The sequence below is a fragment of the Aspergillus nomiae genome, assembly GCF_001204775.2.
Source record: "Aspergillus nomiae NRRL 13137 chromosome Unknown contig00196, whole genome shotgun sequence".
Lineage (NCBI taxonomy): Eukaryota > Fungi > Ascomycota > Eurotiomycetes > Eurotiales > Aspergillaceae > Aspergillus > Aspergillus nomiae.
Genome location: NW_015378251.1, coordinates 38,721 through 55,936, shown reverse-complemented (window position 1 = coordinate 55,936; position 17,216 = coordinate 38,721). Strand labels below are relative to the sequence as shown.

General features: G+C 48.4%; 5 protein-coding genes across 5 annotated transcripts; 1 reads left to right on the top strand and 4 right to left on the bottom strand.

The window, feature by feature from the left end:
* Positions 1-987: 987 nt before the first annotated feature.
* Positions 988-1,903, top strand: ANOM_006181 (uncharacterized protein; the record flags this gene model as incomplete). Its single annotated transcript, XM_015551438.1, has 2 exons — positions 988-1,083; positions 1,139-1,903. 2 exons carry the CDS (start codon positions 988-990, stop codon positions 1,901-1,903), a joined length of 861 nt encoding a protein of 286 aa, XP_015405563.1.
* Positions 1,904-2,421: 518 nt separating this feature from the next.
* ANOM_006180 (putative clock controled protein (Ccg-8)) lies at positions 2,422-3,951 on the bottom strand (the record flags this gene model as incomplete). Its single annotated transcript, XM_015551437.1, has 2 exons — positions 2,422-3,605; positions 3,690-3,951. 2 exons carry the CDS (start codon positions 3,949-3,951, stop codon positions 2,422-2,424), a joined length of 1,446 nt encoding a protein of 481 aa, XP_015405562.1.
* A 2,023-nt stretch (positions 3,952-5,974) lies between these two features.
* On the bottom strand, positions 5,975-9,850 carry ANOM_006179 (RNA dependent RNA polymerase; the record flags this gene model as incomplete). The annotated part of the gene is made up of 1 exon (XM_015551436.1): positions 5,975-9,850. One exon carries the CDS (start codon positions 9,848-9,850, stop codon positions 5,975-5,977), a length of 3,876 nt encoding a protein of 1,291 aa, XP_015405567.1.
* Positions 9,851-10,971: 1,121 nt separating this feature from the next.
* Positions 10,972-12,349, bottom strand: ANOM_006178 (uncharacterized protein; the record flags this gene model as incomplete). Its single annotated transcript, XM_015551435.1, has 3 exons — positions 10,972-11,939; positions 11,999-12,122; positions 12,215-12,349. 3 exons carry the CDS (start codon positions 12,347-12,349, stop codon positions 10,972-10,974), a joined length of 1,227 nt encoding a protein of 408 aa, XP_015405572.1.
* A 2,884-nt stretch (positions 12,350-15,233) lies between these two features.
* ANOM_006177 (aromatic alcohol reductase) lies at positions 15,234-16,601 on the bottom strand (the record flags this gene model as incomplete). Its single annotated transcript, XM_015551434.1, has 4 exons — positions 15,234-15,631; positions 15,687-16,013; positions 16,086-16,370; positions 16,441-16,601. Coding segments are annotated over 4 exons (1,104 nt in total), but the record flags the coding sequence as incomplete, so codon positions are not given.
* Positions 16,602-17,216: the final 615 nt, after the last annotated feature.

The following is a 17,216-nucleotide window of genomic DNA, read 5'->3' as shown; positions in this document are numbered from 1 at the left end:
GGGGAGCGTACATACCATTGATCTTCGAAGTCTTCGCTCTCGGACTCGAATTCGGTGTCATCGGTTTGAGAACGGAACTCAACGTAGTGGTTTCCGGGATCGAGACATTGAGCGCAACGGCTGAGACAGTGGATGATCGAAGCTCGGTTGAGGAAGACGAGGAACATGGCTGCGAATATGAGACAGGTTGCTGGGTAGAGGGTGACCATGGGTTCGGCCATGAGGCTGTGGATATCTTTGTTTTCTAATGTAGTCTCTTTGTATCTTGTAAATAAATCCGATGTATGGAATTGTAGGTCTTTGTATGTTTGAGATTGGAAGATGTAAGTATCTCTGTTGTTGTTGGTGATGATATACTTCTATACAGAGGAGTATAAGTACATGGGGAATTGCCGTAGGGCGATATAGATCTCCTTGTTAAGATAGACGCTACGGTATGCGATAATCCCATTCTGTTTGGTCATTGAGGTAGGTATTGTTCTATGGTCTATTGTATTTATTGGTGTTTCAGATTATCGGATGCAATGCTATGTATGTAATGCATGTCATGATCTCCGAGATTGGGTTAAATGTACATAGATCTGTAACACAAAGCCCTACTGGATCACCACACAACGCAGACAATGAATGCACTGGACAATTCAACAATAAGACTAAACTCGATGTGTTTGGAAGTCTGACAATATCTCAAAGAAACACAATGCCTTGTCCTGTTTTACCCCAACCCAGTGATGGGGTCACGGGCATCGAGGACAAAGTCAGGTGGGGGGCCATTTGATGTAGATCTCAAATTCTTGACAGACGTCATAGCCATTGTCGGTCTGGAAAGTTCACGAGCAGGAATAATTATAGAGAAGTACAATCGCTGTGTTTTAGATTATTTCTATTTCAGTTTTTGTTTTCCTTCCTTTCCCTACGTAGTGTGTTGAAGAAACGAAGGAAATGACGATCCCATATCGCAATAGACGTCCAACACCGCGTACACGCATGCAGCGTCAGCCGACCAGCGACCAACATAAGACGAGAAAATCAAGAGGCAAGACAGACACTGCGAATATGAAGCTCCTAGAGCAAATAACGATGGTATGTATTTTGTCTTCGAAAAGAGATATAAAAAAAATGTCATTAACGCAAGCAGAATATCGCAATACAAGAAGCCCTAAAATGTACTGCCTGCAAGATCGATCCACCGGACCCAGCTTCCGGTGGAGACCATGGCTCGGAGAGAAATGACCTAGACGAAGACGTTCCCATTGCTGCTGAAGGACGCGCCTGGCGTGAGGAATCTCCTCTAGGCACAGTAGTCGCGGCCGGCATCGAAGAAGAATCCCTCCTTACAACGCCCGCACCAGCTTTGACGTCCGGGTACGAACGGCTAATGACGCCCTCTCAGATCGAGCTCTACGAGGAACGAATAGATCGATACATCTCCCAAGACCCCAATAGGGATAAGGAGCTCGCTCGGTATCATGTTGACTATCATATCCACGTACATTACATGTTTCACAGGGGGATGTTGAGTCTTTGTCGCGACAATGATGACCGGGATGAACTGAAGAAGTGGATGTGGGGGCTGAGGAAGTACGAAGAGCTCGAACGCATGGTAGGGGATTCAGGCCTACAAATACCTGACTTCAGCATACCGGATAGGGCACCGTGGCCTGAGAACTGCGGGTTGATGGAACATGAAGAGGGGTTGTGGAGAAAGTGGGAGCTAAGTCGACAGAGACAGGTCCAGAGATCGAAGTTCAAGTGGAAGAAGATCATGAAGGAACGCGAGAAACAGAGACAGTCACAGTTCGTACAGCTACGGCTGGCGCACCAGAAATGCAAGGTGCAAAAGGTGAACATCTACTGGGGGAAGGGGATACTCCGCGAGGTGGCGCTGGACTCGCCATGGTGAGAAGATCAAGGAACGAATGTATTGTACCGTGATAAGGCTCAACACAGACATATTAGCTTGACTGGGATGGCCATCCCTTCGTACGGTATACCAACTGGTAACTCAATCAGTATCAGGAAGGCTGCCAAGGAGCGACCCTTAGTGCGAGATTTTGAAGAGACCTAAGAAGACCAAGTATAAAATCAGATAGAAAGGTATCCAAATACCAAAACGCCGACTCTTTCACACTCAACAAGTAGTACGGATATCAAACGAAAACATCAACAAACGAACATTACAGAGGAAAGAAAGAAAATAACGAAAGAAAGTCCGAAAGGAAGTTAGACCAACGACTGATCCGAGATGCTTCAATAGAACGTGTTTTCAACGTCGTATGTACCATCACTGAGAGAAAAGTCCTGTAAATAGCGAGCTTGAACCACCCCGTAGCCTCGCCAGCCCGATAGGAGGCAGTGCATTTCTCAGTGCCCGCTGAGCAATAACTGTGACGCCACCTAAAAATGGATTGTTTCCCTTGTCTATACCTTCTCCTCTGTCCCGGTCATGGGAACATCTTGAGAAGGCTCGCGGATAGGCTGCTTCACATCAGGGGGATATGACGCATTGTGCGACTCGGGCTGTTGAGCTTCGCTCTGGGGCTTGCTGTCGGGCCGCTTCTTGCCCAACCGCTCGCACCAAAGCTCCGCGCTGACGAGAGTATCATTCACGACTCCGCTCACCTGCGCCATCATGTCTAGACCTTCCTGTGCCAGAACCAAGATGCGATGAGCACCAATCGTGGCATCAGAGGATGCCATACTCGAGTCAGGTGGAGGGTTCGACGTCGAGGCTACCTGGAATCGATGCGGTAGGGAAGTGAGGTGTCGACGGACTAAGTTCCGGGCATTCTCAGGCAGTGCACCTCCAGCATACTTGGAGACGACATCTACAACCTGCTTCAAGGTCGACAAGACGTCCTCCCGGACGGCCTGGATACGCTGGGACAGCAAAGAGGTGTCTTGGTTAGAATCATTATCCTTCTTGGCATTGTCCCATTCCTTCAGGGCGCCCTGCAAGGCCACGATGGCTTTGCCCAGCCGTCCGTTTGCCCATCGTAACCACGTCAAACAATACTGCAAGCTGCGAAGGGACTCCTCGCTCATGGCCACACCCAATCCTGAGGTGGAGATCACCAATCGACTTTGCCACGTGGGGTTACGTCGCGAAGAGTTTTGCCGACCAACCTCCTCGTAGCTGGGCGACGTCTCGTCGTCATATGGCGGGAGGGGTTCACCCATGGACAGGTCGGAGGAGCTACGTCCGCGGCGAGACGACATTGTTTCGTCAGAGCCCTTTTCCAAGTCTACTTCGGTTGGATGTTTGTCCCCGCTCACTTTGCGACGCTTAGATCGTTTGGGATCCGTTGAACCGGATCCACGACGCTGCAGCGCCCATCGAAGGCCGCTCTCGACTCCGGTTTTGCGGCCAACTGTACCAACGGTATTAGCAACGGGGGAGCCAATGTTACGTTCAAGGAACTCGGCCCCCGACTTGAAACGAGGCGAGTATGATTTTGAGCTGGTGTATGCCGAGACGGATCCGTTGATCGCGGAGGATATCAGAGGATGGGTCGAGGTCAGTAATGATAAGAGGGGTTCGGGTTGTGGTTTAGAGTCGGGGCTGGAGGTTTGTTGCGACACGTTTCGAGGAGGTTGACCGTACTCTAGGATGATTTTTGATTAGTATACTTCAGCGATCTCAGGAGGGCTGGCTCCTGGAGAAACGAAGCAGGAGCAAAACGGCATACCTGTACGGAGCCCCTCCAGGGCCTGCGCCGCCTCAATATCATCCATGGAGAGAACACTAGTAGCTCGACGTGAGCGATCCTCCACCACTGTGGTGTTATCGACATCCATCATGGAGGTAGGGACATTCTGCACAGAAGGATAGCCGGATGGAGGAGCGGGGAGGGTCGAGGTAGTCTGAGGTTTGCCGCTGTTGGCCGTGTTTCGGAGTGAGGAGACGGACGAATCGTTCGGTGTTGAAATAGCGCCTGAACAATAGTCCATGGAGGCCCAAAACCGACTAGTAAAGATGGAGATGATTTAGACGAGCAATTTGGGGGGGCGTCAGCGGTTTAGCTCTATCGAAATTGGAGAAGGGACGATCCCTTGCGAAGCGCGTACTAGACTAAGACCTGACTAAAAAGCAATGGTTGAGAAGGGAAACTGATCGAGTCAGTGACGGATGTCTCTCTCATGTGCTCTTCACGTGAAAAAATACCAACCAGCAAACAAAAAAAATGGTTGAAAAATAAAATAAAAATTTAAAAATAAAAATAAAAAAGAGGGACCGGCCCAGTTGACCGGCAAACTACACGGCAAATGGAGGCCAGGTCTCAAATACTATCCCCAAAAAGAAAAATATAATTAGAACTTCTCGTCAGCACGGTGGGCGGTTATATTCTTGCAATTCCTCTATCCAAATATATCATTGGTACATAGAATGGAGTGGTATGGAACTACCCCCCATTACTACCCTGAATAATAATTTATATCTTCCCCCGGAACGCTCAGAGCATCAACTCTTATGCGACCTGTAAGGTAGAAATAGACTATGTAACCATGAGATGCAGCAAGTAATCCTCCAAGTCGACCAGACATTCCAAGCGAATGCAACTTACCCCATTCTATCACATGCCGAATAGCTCGGAACTGAAAGAATCTGAACCACCAACGAAACGACTAAACCTTCTTCCCAGGGCCGGATGGGGACGGTTGCCGTCGTGGAGGGCACTGGAATTGGTGTTCCAGCACCAGCCCTTACTAAGGTTATTATACCCAGAACGAGTTATCGACGTACCCAACAATCTGACATTCAACATGATTCATGATTTGCTTCCGTTTTTCAGCCTGGGGCAAAATCGTGACATGTGATTCCCACCTGAAAGAAAAGGGCGACAATTAGCCGCCTGACCGCCTTCTCTATGCAGTTGCAAACACGTCAGGTTTCGTCAAAAGCGTCTCCACTCTCTCGAGCCGAAGCAAAAGTCCCAACAAAGTCTCAATTGACCGCCTTCCGGACTGGCTGTGATACGTCAACTACCTTTTGAATCCATCTGTCTTCCAATGTCCTGATTAGGAAGATCCAGGAGAAGGGAAGTGTGCACGGTGAAGACCCTGGTGATCTTCGATCTACTTGTCTATAGTAGTCTGTAACTAGCACTCCTTCAATTAATGGGCTACTTTGATTCTGGTTAGGGCATATCCCAAACGAGTTCGTTCGTTATCATTCCTAGCATTACTAGTATTGCGTGCACTGTAACCTGATTTCCCCGAGTTACTGATCCCTTTGAATATTATTAAGAACTACTATTAATTATAATGGTCATGACAATCAAGTAATCCGCGACAGAAATACTATCCAGGTTTGTTAAGCGGCATCCCTGTTTGTAGATCATCACAACCACTGGCCATAGACGCAAACTTCTAGAAAAAAAAGTACCGACGACCCACGTCTCCTAGTCAAATGGCGATCCCATGTGGTGGAGGTCCCGTCCCACACTGCACACTGCAATCCCGAAGATAGATCGCCCATCATGGATGTTCTTGTGACGCTTGGCTGGCCCGGAAATACAGGTGTTGGACTGCTTCGGTTTATCTATTAAGCGAAGTGTGTCTTGATCTCCCCGAAGCTTTAATGGTGTTTGTTAGCGTGCTCGGCCTTCCCATGGTTCAGGCAACCCTAGGTACTGGACTGCACTCGCCATAAAACAGGTGGGGAAAGATAGCTGCAGAACAGGTATTACGATTGTAACAACTTAAACAGTGCATAAGTGAGACGGGGACAAGAGGGGTAGATTTGTGCATTGAGGATGATTGCTTAGGAATTGTTCATGGGACGGCATCTCGGGTGTAAAGCTTCGGCTCTACTTCGCTCAATGGACGAGGCCTGACGAGCTTTGGTGGGAAATGTAGATTCTTGTTATTTCCAAGTGTGGTTGTGTATGTATGTACAGCAATGAAATCAATATCTATTTGAGATTCCAAAGAAGATGAGAAACCCGAAATGAGAGCCCAATAGACCAACATCTCACTCCACAGATAGACCATCATCCCAGTCGTAGAACCCCCCAGAAAGTTGTGTTGCCTGAAGCATCGTTATAGCATCTGCGCCTTCATATTCATCGCCGCCATCACTGTCTTGCTCTTCAGCTGTGTCCCCGGCTGTCAACCTTGCGACCACCTTCTGATTCACCCGGTAACAAGCTAGGATTTCGTTTACCACTGATCGTGACGGCACATTACTGGCTTTTAATTGGCAGAGTATCTCCCCAAAGGCATGGAAGGCAAAACTCGATTCAGGATGCTTCTTGTACGAGTACGAAGCGAGCAATTGGAGCCACGCATCCTTACTATGTCGCCAGACAAGGATCATAGGGTGATCACCCTCGGGTGGTGAAATGGCTCTAGCATGATCAGCGATCTCCAACGAGACAGCCGAGAATGAATGTTCGCCGGTGACCGAGCGGATCCATCTGTCAAAGAGATCATCGATATCCTGGGTGACATTTCTCAAAATCACATGAAGTTGTCCACCTTCACGTCGGTCTTTCTCGGCCTGCTCCCGTGCCTCGTCCCACGGCTTTGTAAGGTCTCTATCATGTTCGTACGTGGTCCCCGCTTCAGCTAATGACCCCTCCAGTAGCCTCAAAACAGTGTCCTTTTCTTTCCGAGCAACTTCGAACTGCAGATAGTCTATTATGTTGGTGGGCTTGGGTCTTCGACTGGGGTTCTTGTATGCAGGCACATCCCGTGCTCTAGGGCTAACCCTTTTGCGGTATGCTCGCCACGCGTGTTCTGATAAGCGGAGCCCTCCCTTACGACCATCCACCAAGTGGCCGAGGAGACAGGCAAGCTCTTTGGCATTTGGTGAGTCGATCGATTCGTCGTAGGATATCTTCTCGTGCTCGACAGTACACCTGCCCAGATTAGACATGGTTAGGTTGAATGTAAACGTGCTTTGAAGAAACTCATCCCATGAGTCAATATCCTTCATTGGCACATTATGTGTCTCAAGACCAAAGTACTCCGGAGGGTAATCCATGGTGGGTAGGTCGGAATTATGAAACTTCTGCACAATCTTTTGGTCCCAGCAAACCCACGGTGTATCTCCATCGTAATCACCACCGGACAGCATGTGTGCCAGTGGCGTTGTCCCAACCGTAGAGAAAACAATAACATCCTTGAAATGCCGGAGCTCTGGCTTCCACACAGCCCTTCGGCGCTGGATATCAGACGGGAGATGTGCGGGGAGTCGAGCTACAAGAACGTCCATACCGTCGATCAGATTGTCTTCGAATTGACCTTCAGGATCACGCCAATTACTGGAGAATCCAAAGTGAACTTCATCCTCTTTCAGGACCCCATATGGGTCTGCGATGCAAAATGCATAGGTGGAAAGAGGTACCTCAATATGCAGTTGTTCTACATATTGATCTAGCAGACCCATGAGACATTTCCTTAAACGCTTCCGAAGAGGGTGGAAAGTCCGAGGTGCAAAGCCTGCTTCTGTCAGTCGAATGACGGCCTCCGCATCGTCAGCCATCCAATCCTCCAAGCGTCTGACCTTGTGAAGCATTCCCACGCTACTGCTTTCTGCTGGTGGCCTTATCTTTTGTATTAGACTGCGACAAAGAACGGGACTGTCCGACTGGACGACAGTAGCAAAGTCTTCATATACCGCCCTAATTCCAGCTCGTGTGAGATCGGCGATGTATTCTTTAATATGCCCTCCGTGCTCCAAGACAGCCAAAAGTTGAGTGTTCAGGTCCACCGTATGCAAGGGCTTGGACCATTTTACAACTTCGAATGTGAGCTTTTCTTCATCTACAGGCTCTTTCCAAACCTGCGGGTGCGGCTCGATTTTTAATTGCGAGTCAGATATTTGAATCCACACGTTACTTTCTATGGAGACATCAGAATCGTGCTTATCTACCATCCACAGACCCTTGGCCCCGGCAATTCTGCCCTGAAATGCACTAGGAGTGATCCCGGTAATGCCTAATGAGTCACATATCCGGTTGGCTAGACCCCTAGACATCAAAGCGCAGCCATCATTCATTACCGGTGAGTTAGAGGGGTCTGCTAGATGAAGGACCTGCGATGGCTTCAAGACAACAGTGGCGAAGGTCTTCGAAAGTCCCAATGAGATACGTTGGAATAGTTTGCAGTTGTTCTGCTTTATATTCTCGTCTCGCGATATATGCCAGTCGAACAGGGAATCCAAGCTCATGGGCGTGTGGTTTTCACTGTTTTGCTTTGCAAGAGGTATGGGAGGTACGTGCGGGCCCTTGTCAAAGTCCACGCCATCAATTGCAAAGAAGTCCACCCTGAACTTCGGTTCTGCCTTTACTTTACGTTTCGACTTGACCTCTTCCACAAAGAAAGGCTTCCATGTCCTCCCTAGACACCGGTGGACATTCTGTGTCAGCCATAGGGCAATACTTTCTCGTAGAAGAGAAGGATTAGATGGTAATGGGAAATGGCGCGGGGGGCGCGACGGTGCAGGCATTGTCAAGCTAAGGAATCTGTCGGATCCAAAACGGCGATGGAATCGACATGTTCTTTCGGTCTTCAGTGGATTCAAGTTTAATTTGAAAATGCCCGGTTCATGTTCGCTGCACCATTCTAGATCGCCCGTAAGGACAACAACTTCTGAATGCTTATCTGTCTTGAAGTTGCCAATAGCGGAGTCCCAAGCTTTGTTGGTTGGCTTTTCTGGGAGTGGCTTTCCATTGCGTTGGTTGTGGCCCTTGATCCATTCCCAAAAGCCATCGCGTGTTTGGAATGGTATGCTGTTACCAGCCAGCATGCGGTCAGAGGGGATATTCCAAGCTCTGCCTATCCTCTCTAACTCGTACCGGCATCGTAAGGGTACTGAGCCCGGAAAGGAATAGGCTTGTGCAAATGGTCCGTAGTGAAGGAGGTCATCCATCAGTCGCTGCTCAACAGATTCGGGAGGCTCATCAACAACATTCTCACCCATGGGCTGCGACCTTTCAAGTGCCAATTTCAGCTCCTGGCTGAGCATATGATTTACCATCGAATCTTCGTAGTCCGAGTCATATATGGGCTCAGTAGCATCCGTGATGGTCGATATGAATGAGGTATTCCGTCGGTCATCGCAAGAATCAAAAATAGAGGTCGGCTCAGTAGTTGCGAAACTAACGTTTGGGTCGTCCTGTGCAGGTGACACTGCATCGTATCGTCGAAACTGGTCAGGTGCCGTTAATCTTTGGACAAATGCCGACGGTCCCCTCGCATCATCTACTTTGGGGCTTTTGAAAACCTGAGCTGGGCCTGGATCAAAACCGCACCCCTCTTCATCATTGACCAAACTAAGAGGGTCCACCACAGTAAGCCCGGACTCAGGATTCTTTACCGGTGAATTTGGGGCAGTGCGGAACTCGGCCTCCTCCTCGGACATCCTTCTCTTCAGCCCTTTCGATGGGCTTGTTTGCTCCGTGGCTTTTCCAGTGCTCCCATTAAGTCCTTCCAGGAAAGGAGAACAGGAACCCTTGGTCATGATATACAATTCATCCCAGATCTGTTTCGCTAAGTATAGGAGACGCTCGTTTCTCTCTGCCTCAGAACCGATGGCATAGCATTTATTGGTAAACGGATCCCTCCTTGAGCGATTATTTGAAGGAAAGTCACCATTGGCCTGCGCTGGTCGAGATGCCACCCACTCCTCGAAGTTGTTGAGAGTCTCATTCAAGTTGGCATTCCGGTCGTAATGAAGCCTTTTGATGCCCTTATGCACGCGCCATCTGAGCGACTTTGTATTAGGCTCGAGATCCGGGGAGTGGAACTTTGGGTTAGGGATATCTAAGCCAAACTGTTCGTTAAGTTTGTCGATCAATTGGTACAAATCCTTTCCTCTCTTAGGGGTGCGAAAAGACGCCATATCCTCCAAAGTGGGCCCCTCTGGCGAGTAATTTTGGAAGGTTTGTCTACCTTCTGTTTAAGCTATGACGGCGTGTCAGATGTAAAACCATATTTCCATGCTTCGATTAAGGTAGGCTGGGCCTGTTGATTTGTGGGGACGAATGCTTCACGCACATGTAGACAAACACACAATAGAGACATTCAAAGTTATCACCAGAGAAATCACGAAGCCTATGTCTTTTTCATGGCCTCTAACGTCAGGAGCAGTGATCAGTACCCCGCAATGGAGTGTACGAAGGAAGACAGAAAATCCAGCCTCGCCAGAGACGTAGTGCAGGGCAGACAGGGAGGGGGGAAAGAAAAAAGTACTCTACCTCAGACAGTGCTCGCAACTCCACGCTTCAACGAATCACATTGAGGCTGGTGGCGCCTTTGTACCCGCAAAGTCTTAGCACCAGACTACTAAGTATATCACCCAACTGACAGTTTCCCTAGTCTGTTTTTATTGCATTCGTGTGTTGCCCTGTGAACATCTACCCTGCCCCACTGCCAAGACAAGCCGGGCGTTGAATTTCAGACAAAGACTGACTGCTCCTGAGTAGTAGATACATAGGTAGTAGGACATGAAATGGAGACATCTAGAGAAGCGAAGTTGCTTGCGAAATAGTCAATTAATATCCAATTCATTATGCCTGGCTCTGTACCCTTTCACTTCAGAAGGTTGATTTTTTCCCCCTCTCTTTTTCTGTTTTAGGGTTACGTCCCTTATATCATCTGCCTTCTAGCCAAACGGTACCTCCTAGGACTAATCTGAACAGACAGGTAACATATACGAACTCGGTCTGGCTACTAAATTGCTTTATCAGCAATCGATGTCTTATGCCTCTGGTCTCGTACGACCGAACTTGAGTTTTCTCTATTCAAGGATCATGAATTCGGCCGCCGAATCAAACGATTTCTTAACATAGAGAACGTCATCCCTTGGTCTGTTAGGGAATGCCAAAGTATTAGTTTCTTTATCTAGTATACTCCTGGTGGTTGAGATGATATATGCCTTCCTAGCGAGCTGTCTATGTAGATGGCATATGCAGAGACACAGGTGAAGACTGACGGGCTAGATTTATCAAATATGATTCAGTATCACATAAAATATGTAAGCCCTGTACCACTATAGCCAGATTCTCTTTCAAAAAGTGTGAAGGTTGGTCTTTGATTTGGCCACTGAATTTGAGAGTGATGGTGGTAATGGTGATGATGGTGGAAGTGATGGTGGTAATGAATAGTGCCTGTCACAGATATGTTTTCGAGATGGTGGTTTCTTAACGAAATAGATTGCATGGCCATTTGCTCTAGCATGTTTGCCTGTATGCTTTCTGCATCTGGTACCAAGGCCGAAGCACCAGAGTTCCTAGTTTGTCGTGCGTTCTTCAACGAATATGGATTGCTCATACTTCCAGACGAGGTCTGATGCTGCCGAGTAAACTCCACGTTTCGAGGTGATGGCTCGGAAAGGCTATTTGACGCTAAGGATGAGACACTTAAATCCTTCCCACCATTACAGTAAGCTTCGGCGTTGTAATTCGAAGCTAATGGTGCTTGCTGTTGTAACTCGTCGAATACATCAACCCATGTCGTCGTTTGGCTGTCCAATGTAGTCAATGCCGTCATTGACTGGTCCTCTACAAAACCATTCCGCTGTCCTACGGCTGGAGTGTCGGGTGTCAAGCCTGGATAGTCTGGCACTGATTGAATATATTGTAGGACGGACGAGAGAGCCCCATCCAGAGACGTAGAGGACGGATGTGCAGGGTCTAACCACCGAAGTATTGGCACGCTACTTGACGAGTCATCTGGAGATAAGGATGAATCGCCTGCTTTGGGAATGTCTTTCTCCAGTCTACGCCATCGATTTCGGCAAGTGAGAGGCGGACGGCCAGATAGCCCGGCCGCGATGGTGGACCATTGGTGTCCAAGCTGAGACACCTTGGCAGTCAGATATTGATCTTCTTCGAGAGTCCAGGGCCGTAGGCGATTTTCAACTTTCGGATCAAGAATGTCGTTGTATCTCTTTGCACACTGGTCATCCTTTCGGCCTGGAATGAGTCGTGCTAAGGTAATTTATAGTCAGCAATAAAGCTGGCCCAACAGGATAAGGAGCCTCTGTTACCAATTTCCTTCCAGGCAGGTCCCAATCTTCCATATGTGGCCAGTAAAGTCTCGTCTTCTTCCTTTGTCCATCGTCCTTTGCGGAGGGATGGATCTAAGGAATGAAACCAGCGCTTGCGACAATCCTAGAGACGCCTTCTGTCAGTACTGTGATTTATACTTCCAATCATTCCATGGTAAACTGTAAGTGGAAATATTGGAGAAGGGAGAGAGTTACTTTGTTGGTCCTTCCAGAGAGACGTTTGGATATCTCATTCCATTTCCCGTCCCGTCCTCGTCGGTCACCAAAACGTTGGATAAGCGTTATTAACATCTCGTCTTCTGCTTTGCTCCATGGTCGGCGTGACGACATCTGTATGCACTTCAGAAGCTGCCTGAATGAATACAGAGGGGATTCATTCTGTTTCCGAGAGAAAAGGTAGCGCGGTGGCAAACATGTTGGATATAAGGGTTGACTCGGCCCGCATATTTAGTCCATTTACCCCGCGAGCAATTTATGTCCTTCGTATAGCCCTAGGTGACATGACTCAGGGTACACCCCGTCATTGGCACACTTAATCATTATTGTCCTTTAGTTGCATTGACGACACAAGTTATGGGCTGGGCAAACCGGATCCTAATCGGGCCCGAAGATGTAATTTGGCGGATATCTCATATCCTGGCTCGGCTTGTATACGCGATTTATGATAGAAGCGTAACAAAAAAAAAAAAAAAAGCCATCCAACGATGGTTCCAGCTTCGTAACTGTCGTCTTTACTGTTATCAATGTCCGTCATAATGTATTTGCACCCTCTTGACTCAGCTACTCCGTGAGAGATTCAGCGGGCGGCTGACCTAGTTAAGAAAGCCTATGAAGGTACCTACACAGCTTCACTTCAAAGCAGCTGGCTTAGAGGAGCCTCCAATATGCATTCTGGCGCCTTTTCTCGATGTGGAAGTCGCCCGTTCCCAGCTATTTCACGATGCATATCTCTCATCTGGTACATCAGACGCACTCGGCTTTTTGAGGCGATAGTATATGTTACTAATAACCAGTTTATTCACCATGGTGAATTGCTCGGGACTTCCATGGACCGGTGGAGCGTGCAGAAATGAATGAAGCAGCCCAGGTAGTCATGGCCGAACCTCGGGTGAGGAAGAGATCAAAGGCTTGAAAATCGATGATGCCGCAGTGGTCCTCGATCCATGGTATATGGTGTAGATAGCGAGGAAACTCAGAAAAGACGCACCCAGCTAGAACTGCATAATGTAAATTGGTCACAATGTACTGCTACTAGCCTTCTGTACAAGCTGCTTATGTATATGCGCAATCCCAAGAACCATGGCCCTGACTCGAACCACTATTGTTTCCCGTTGGATTTTTATGGTTACTGTCGATTTTTTGAGATGAAAGTCGAAAACATCAGCTCGCTTGCCTTTGGGGTGTGACAAAGCTACCACACCAGTCGGTTCACCTATACCTCATCGCCGAGCCGATCCCTATGAAGCCGAGCATGGCCATGGCTTGCAAAAGCCCCCCAGGACAACGTGAAGCCCTACCAAGTTATTCGGCCAGAGGGGGCTTCCTTCACAGTCAAGGGCCACCTGATCGAATGGGAGAAATGGCGATTCCGTGTGGGATTTAACTGGCGAGAAGGTGAGCGATTGCACGGGTGTTGATTATGATCAGAGGTGTCAAACCGGCCGACCAGGGATGACCTTGCATGATGTATCCTTCGATGGCAAGAGTGCTTTTTACAGGCTGTCTCTTTCCAAAATGTTTGCTCCTTACGGGGATCCGCGGAACCCTATATATCGTAAAGGCGCATTCGACTTAGGAAATGTCGTTGTTGGAATGACGGCAAACAATTTGCAAGGTATGCCTTATCGAATCTGCAGAAAGCTTTACTCACAGCATACACTACCACTGAAACAGTGGGTTGCGATTGCCTTAGTATGGTAAAATATCTCGATGGCTGTGTCGTTGCCCAAGACGGAAGCCCAGCACCAAGGTCCAACGTTATCTGCATCCAAGAGATCGACAACGGTATACAGTGGAAACATACCAATCACCTGTGGTAGTTCGCAAGCGGCAACTTGTCCTGCAGAGTATCATCACATTTCGATCAATCTAGTGAGTTGACATTCGAGACTCGGGCCACTGGCATCCTCTGAATGCGGCCGATCAACAAAGACGCAACGGTCCCATGAGGGCCACGAGTGGCTGATGGCGTAATCTCCGTATCATCAACACTTATTCAATCTGCGCATCGATCCTGCCGTTGGAGGACATCGCAACAGCTTTGCATTGACCGAAAGTGTACCCATGCCCTGGGATGAGAATGTCAACCCTCTAGGCACAGGGTACATCACCGAGCAGACAATCCTAGGCCGCGCTGGCCCTGTAGAAGACGACATCTGTAATGGATGGATCTTCAAGATCCCGAACGAAAATGTTGAGAATTCTGTGTCTCTGACACCTGCTGGATATATTGGGTATAAAGTTGTTCCTCATTGATCCCAGGTAAATATGTCCAAGAATGCTGAGTGAATGGGCTCAAGCTCAACACAGCAGATGTTACTTGCGAAGCCGCGCTCATGGCACCGGCGACGTTCTAAGTTCTGTAAAATGTTTATAAAGATTGATGTGATTAGAACATGCCTCGCGTTGATTAAAATGCAAGGTCAGAGCTCCCAAGCCAGCCGAGAGAGGATAGGAAACTCAATTGACAGCCTAGAAGGGTCATCTAGGTGCGGTAAGCATACACGAAGGGATTGACTAGCATGCAGAGGGTGGCAATAGGCGTAGGAAAGCTGGGCTATTATAAGAAGAGGCGCCGTGCTAGTGCGTTTAGTTCATAATTCTATGCTTTTTGTTCATTTTTATCTTTCTCCTATGTATGAGAGTGAGGGCTTTCACGTTCGGACCGAGATTCAGTCTTACCGGTGAAGTGTCGACACATCTTAGCATTCCGTAGTTAGGTACAAGCAGGTCAATAAAACTTTTTTAGATTGGTTGACTAATGAAATGGATCGGAACAAAACGTGCAATGAGATTTGCGTGGGTATAAAATCTGCAAATGAAACCTATGACGGAGAAGAGAGAAATATACCATCTGTTGTACCATTCTCATGAATCCGTATACAAGGCGGAGTGGTGATCTAATAGCCTGTCCTATCGTCTGCTTTCCCCTAACGTAAACAAACATAAACGCCAGTCTAAACCCAGATCGCAAAAAGTGAGGAAAATAAACATCCAAACTGATCATACAGGCGTCTACCGCATGTATAGCGAGTCGCTGGACTCGGTTCTTGGGAATATCCGAGTGTACAACGAATCGGTCGACTCTGTGCGTGGGAATGCCCGCTGGTGAACCTTCGAAACCATACGGTCGGTGTATACACCTTTCGCTGTGCCCCGAACGACGGTCTCAAGATAGTCCCTGAAGTCGACTGGCCTGAAGTCTGGATAGAGGTCCTTGGCAATCAGATATCCGAGATATTTTGCGTTTTCCGGGGTGTTGTCTCCCCGAATACCCCAAGACAACTGATACTCAGCCAAATAGCGGGGGATGAACTTGACGGGATCGAAGGGATAGGTCTCGCTAGACTGTCGGGCGGCGAGGACCCGAGTGTAGACGCTTTCCTCCGGAATCTATAGTCATAGATCAGCAAATGTCGCGATGCACAACAACGTCCAAGCTACTCACGTAATTCCTTTGGATTTTCTCTTCGCTGATCTCTTCCAGTAGGTCGTAGATCTCATTCTGTGTCTTAACCGTGTTGTATGCATAGACCATCTTGTTCAACGTCCGCTCGTCGTCGATGATTCTAGCAACATAGCGTCCAATGTCTCTCAAATCGGTCAAACCCATAGGGGTGTTGCCATCGCCGACGATTTCATTGTTTGCGGAAGTCATGGCATAGTCGGCTCGTCCGGACTCCAGGCGGGGATACGAAAGTTGGTACCACCAGCCGACATCGATGATGGTGTAGGGGAGGCGCAGTTGTTTAACATGGTTGTAAACTGTTTCTTTCTAAAGGGGAGGGGAGGGAACTGATGTCAGTGCCTGAGGGCAAACTCCTCCTTCGCTTTCATGGGCACTTACTTCATCCCTCAGCCACATGATACCACCGGGGGGTGCCACTGTGATGAAGCCACATGGAACAAAGCGCTTAACTCCAGCCCTCTTCGCAGCTTTGGCGAGAGGAATTTGATCCTGCTGCTCGGCAGGACCAACACAGCTAATGACGACATCGATTCCCTCGAGCGCCTCGGTAAGAGATTCTTCAGGGCCTTTTAGATCACATCTGCGGATTTGCATGCCGCGGTCTTGGAGAGAAACGATGGCGGGCTTCTGTACCGACCGAGGGCGGACGAGAGCGTACAGTTCCTGCAGTCACGTGAAAGTGAGGTTAGAACAAAGGGTCGAAATTGGACAAAACGGGGGACGGGATTCTTACAAAAATGGGATTTTCCAACAGTCCATTTGCAATCGAACCACCAGTTTCACCTGCTGCTCCGACGAGCAAAACCTTTGTTTTCGACATGGTTTTTCCAACGGGAGGCGAGATCAGTTACAAGAGAAAGTGTTGGTTGTGCGATGATAAGATTAGGGTGAATTGAATGATGTGGGAAGAGAGAGAAATCAAACGGGGGTGTGAGAATAAGCAAGGATTTTTCCGTCCGCCTGCTCTCTTTTATTTCTGTTTCAAGATTGCCTTCTCTTCCAACGCAGGATTGAAGGGTCAGTCGACGTTATAAGGGCCAGCGTCCCACACGCTACCCACACTGCCTTATCCAGATTGGCCGCGGGTGGGTCGACAGTGGATGTTAAGCTCCCCAAAATGAGAGGCACTTTTGGTGCGTGAGTTGTCTGGGAAAGGAGGGGGTGGATATTCTGCGTGATTTGACGTTCTCGTCGTACCGTACTGAGGGATGCTACCGTGAGATAAATATGGCGAGATCTCCGTGTGAGAATCTGGTGACTTTTCTCCTTATATATGCCAAGTACCTTTTTTTTAATCTTTTCCCCTCTAACCTTCGTCAGGAGCATCGGAAGGTCGGATCGCTGAAGTTTTGGGTTTTCCCTCACTACGGGCCGGTGGCTCGGGAATCCCAACCCCAATACAGTTACGTCATTTTTGCCCACGGCTTCCCGGCCTAAAGACTGGACAAGTGACGATATCTGTTCCAACATTCTATGATGGTTTCAGTTCCACCATCATTATGATACCTA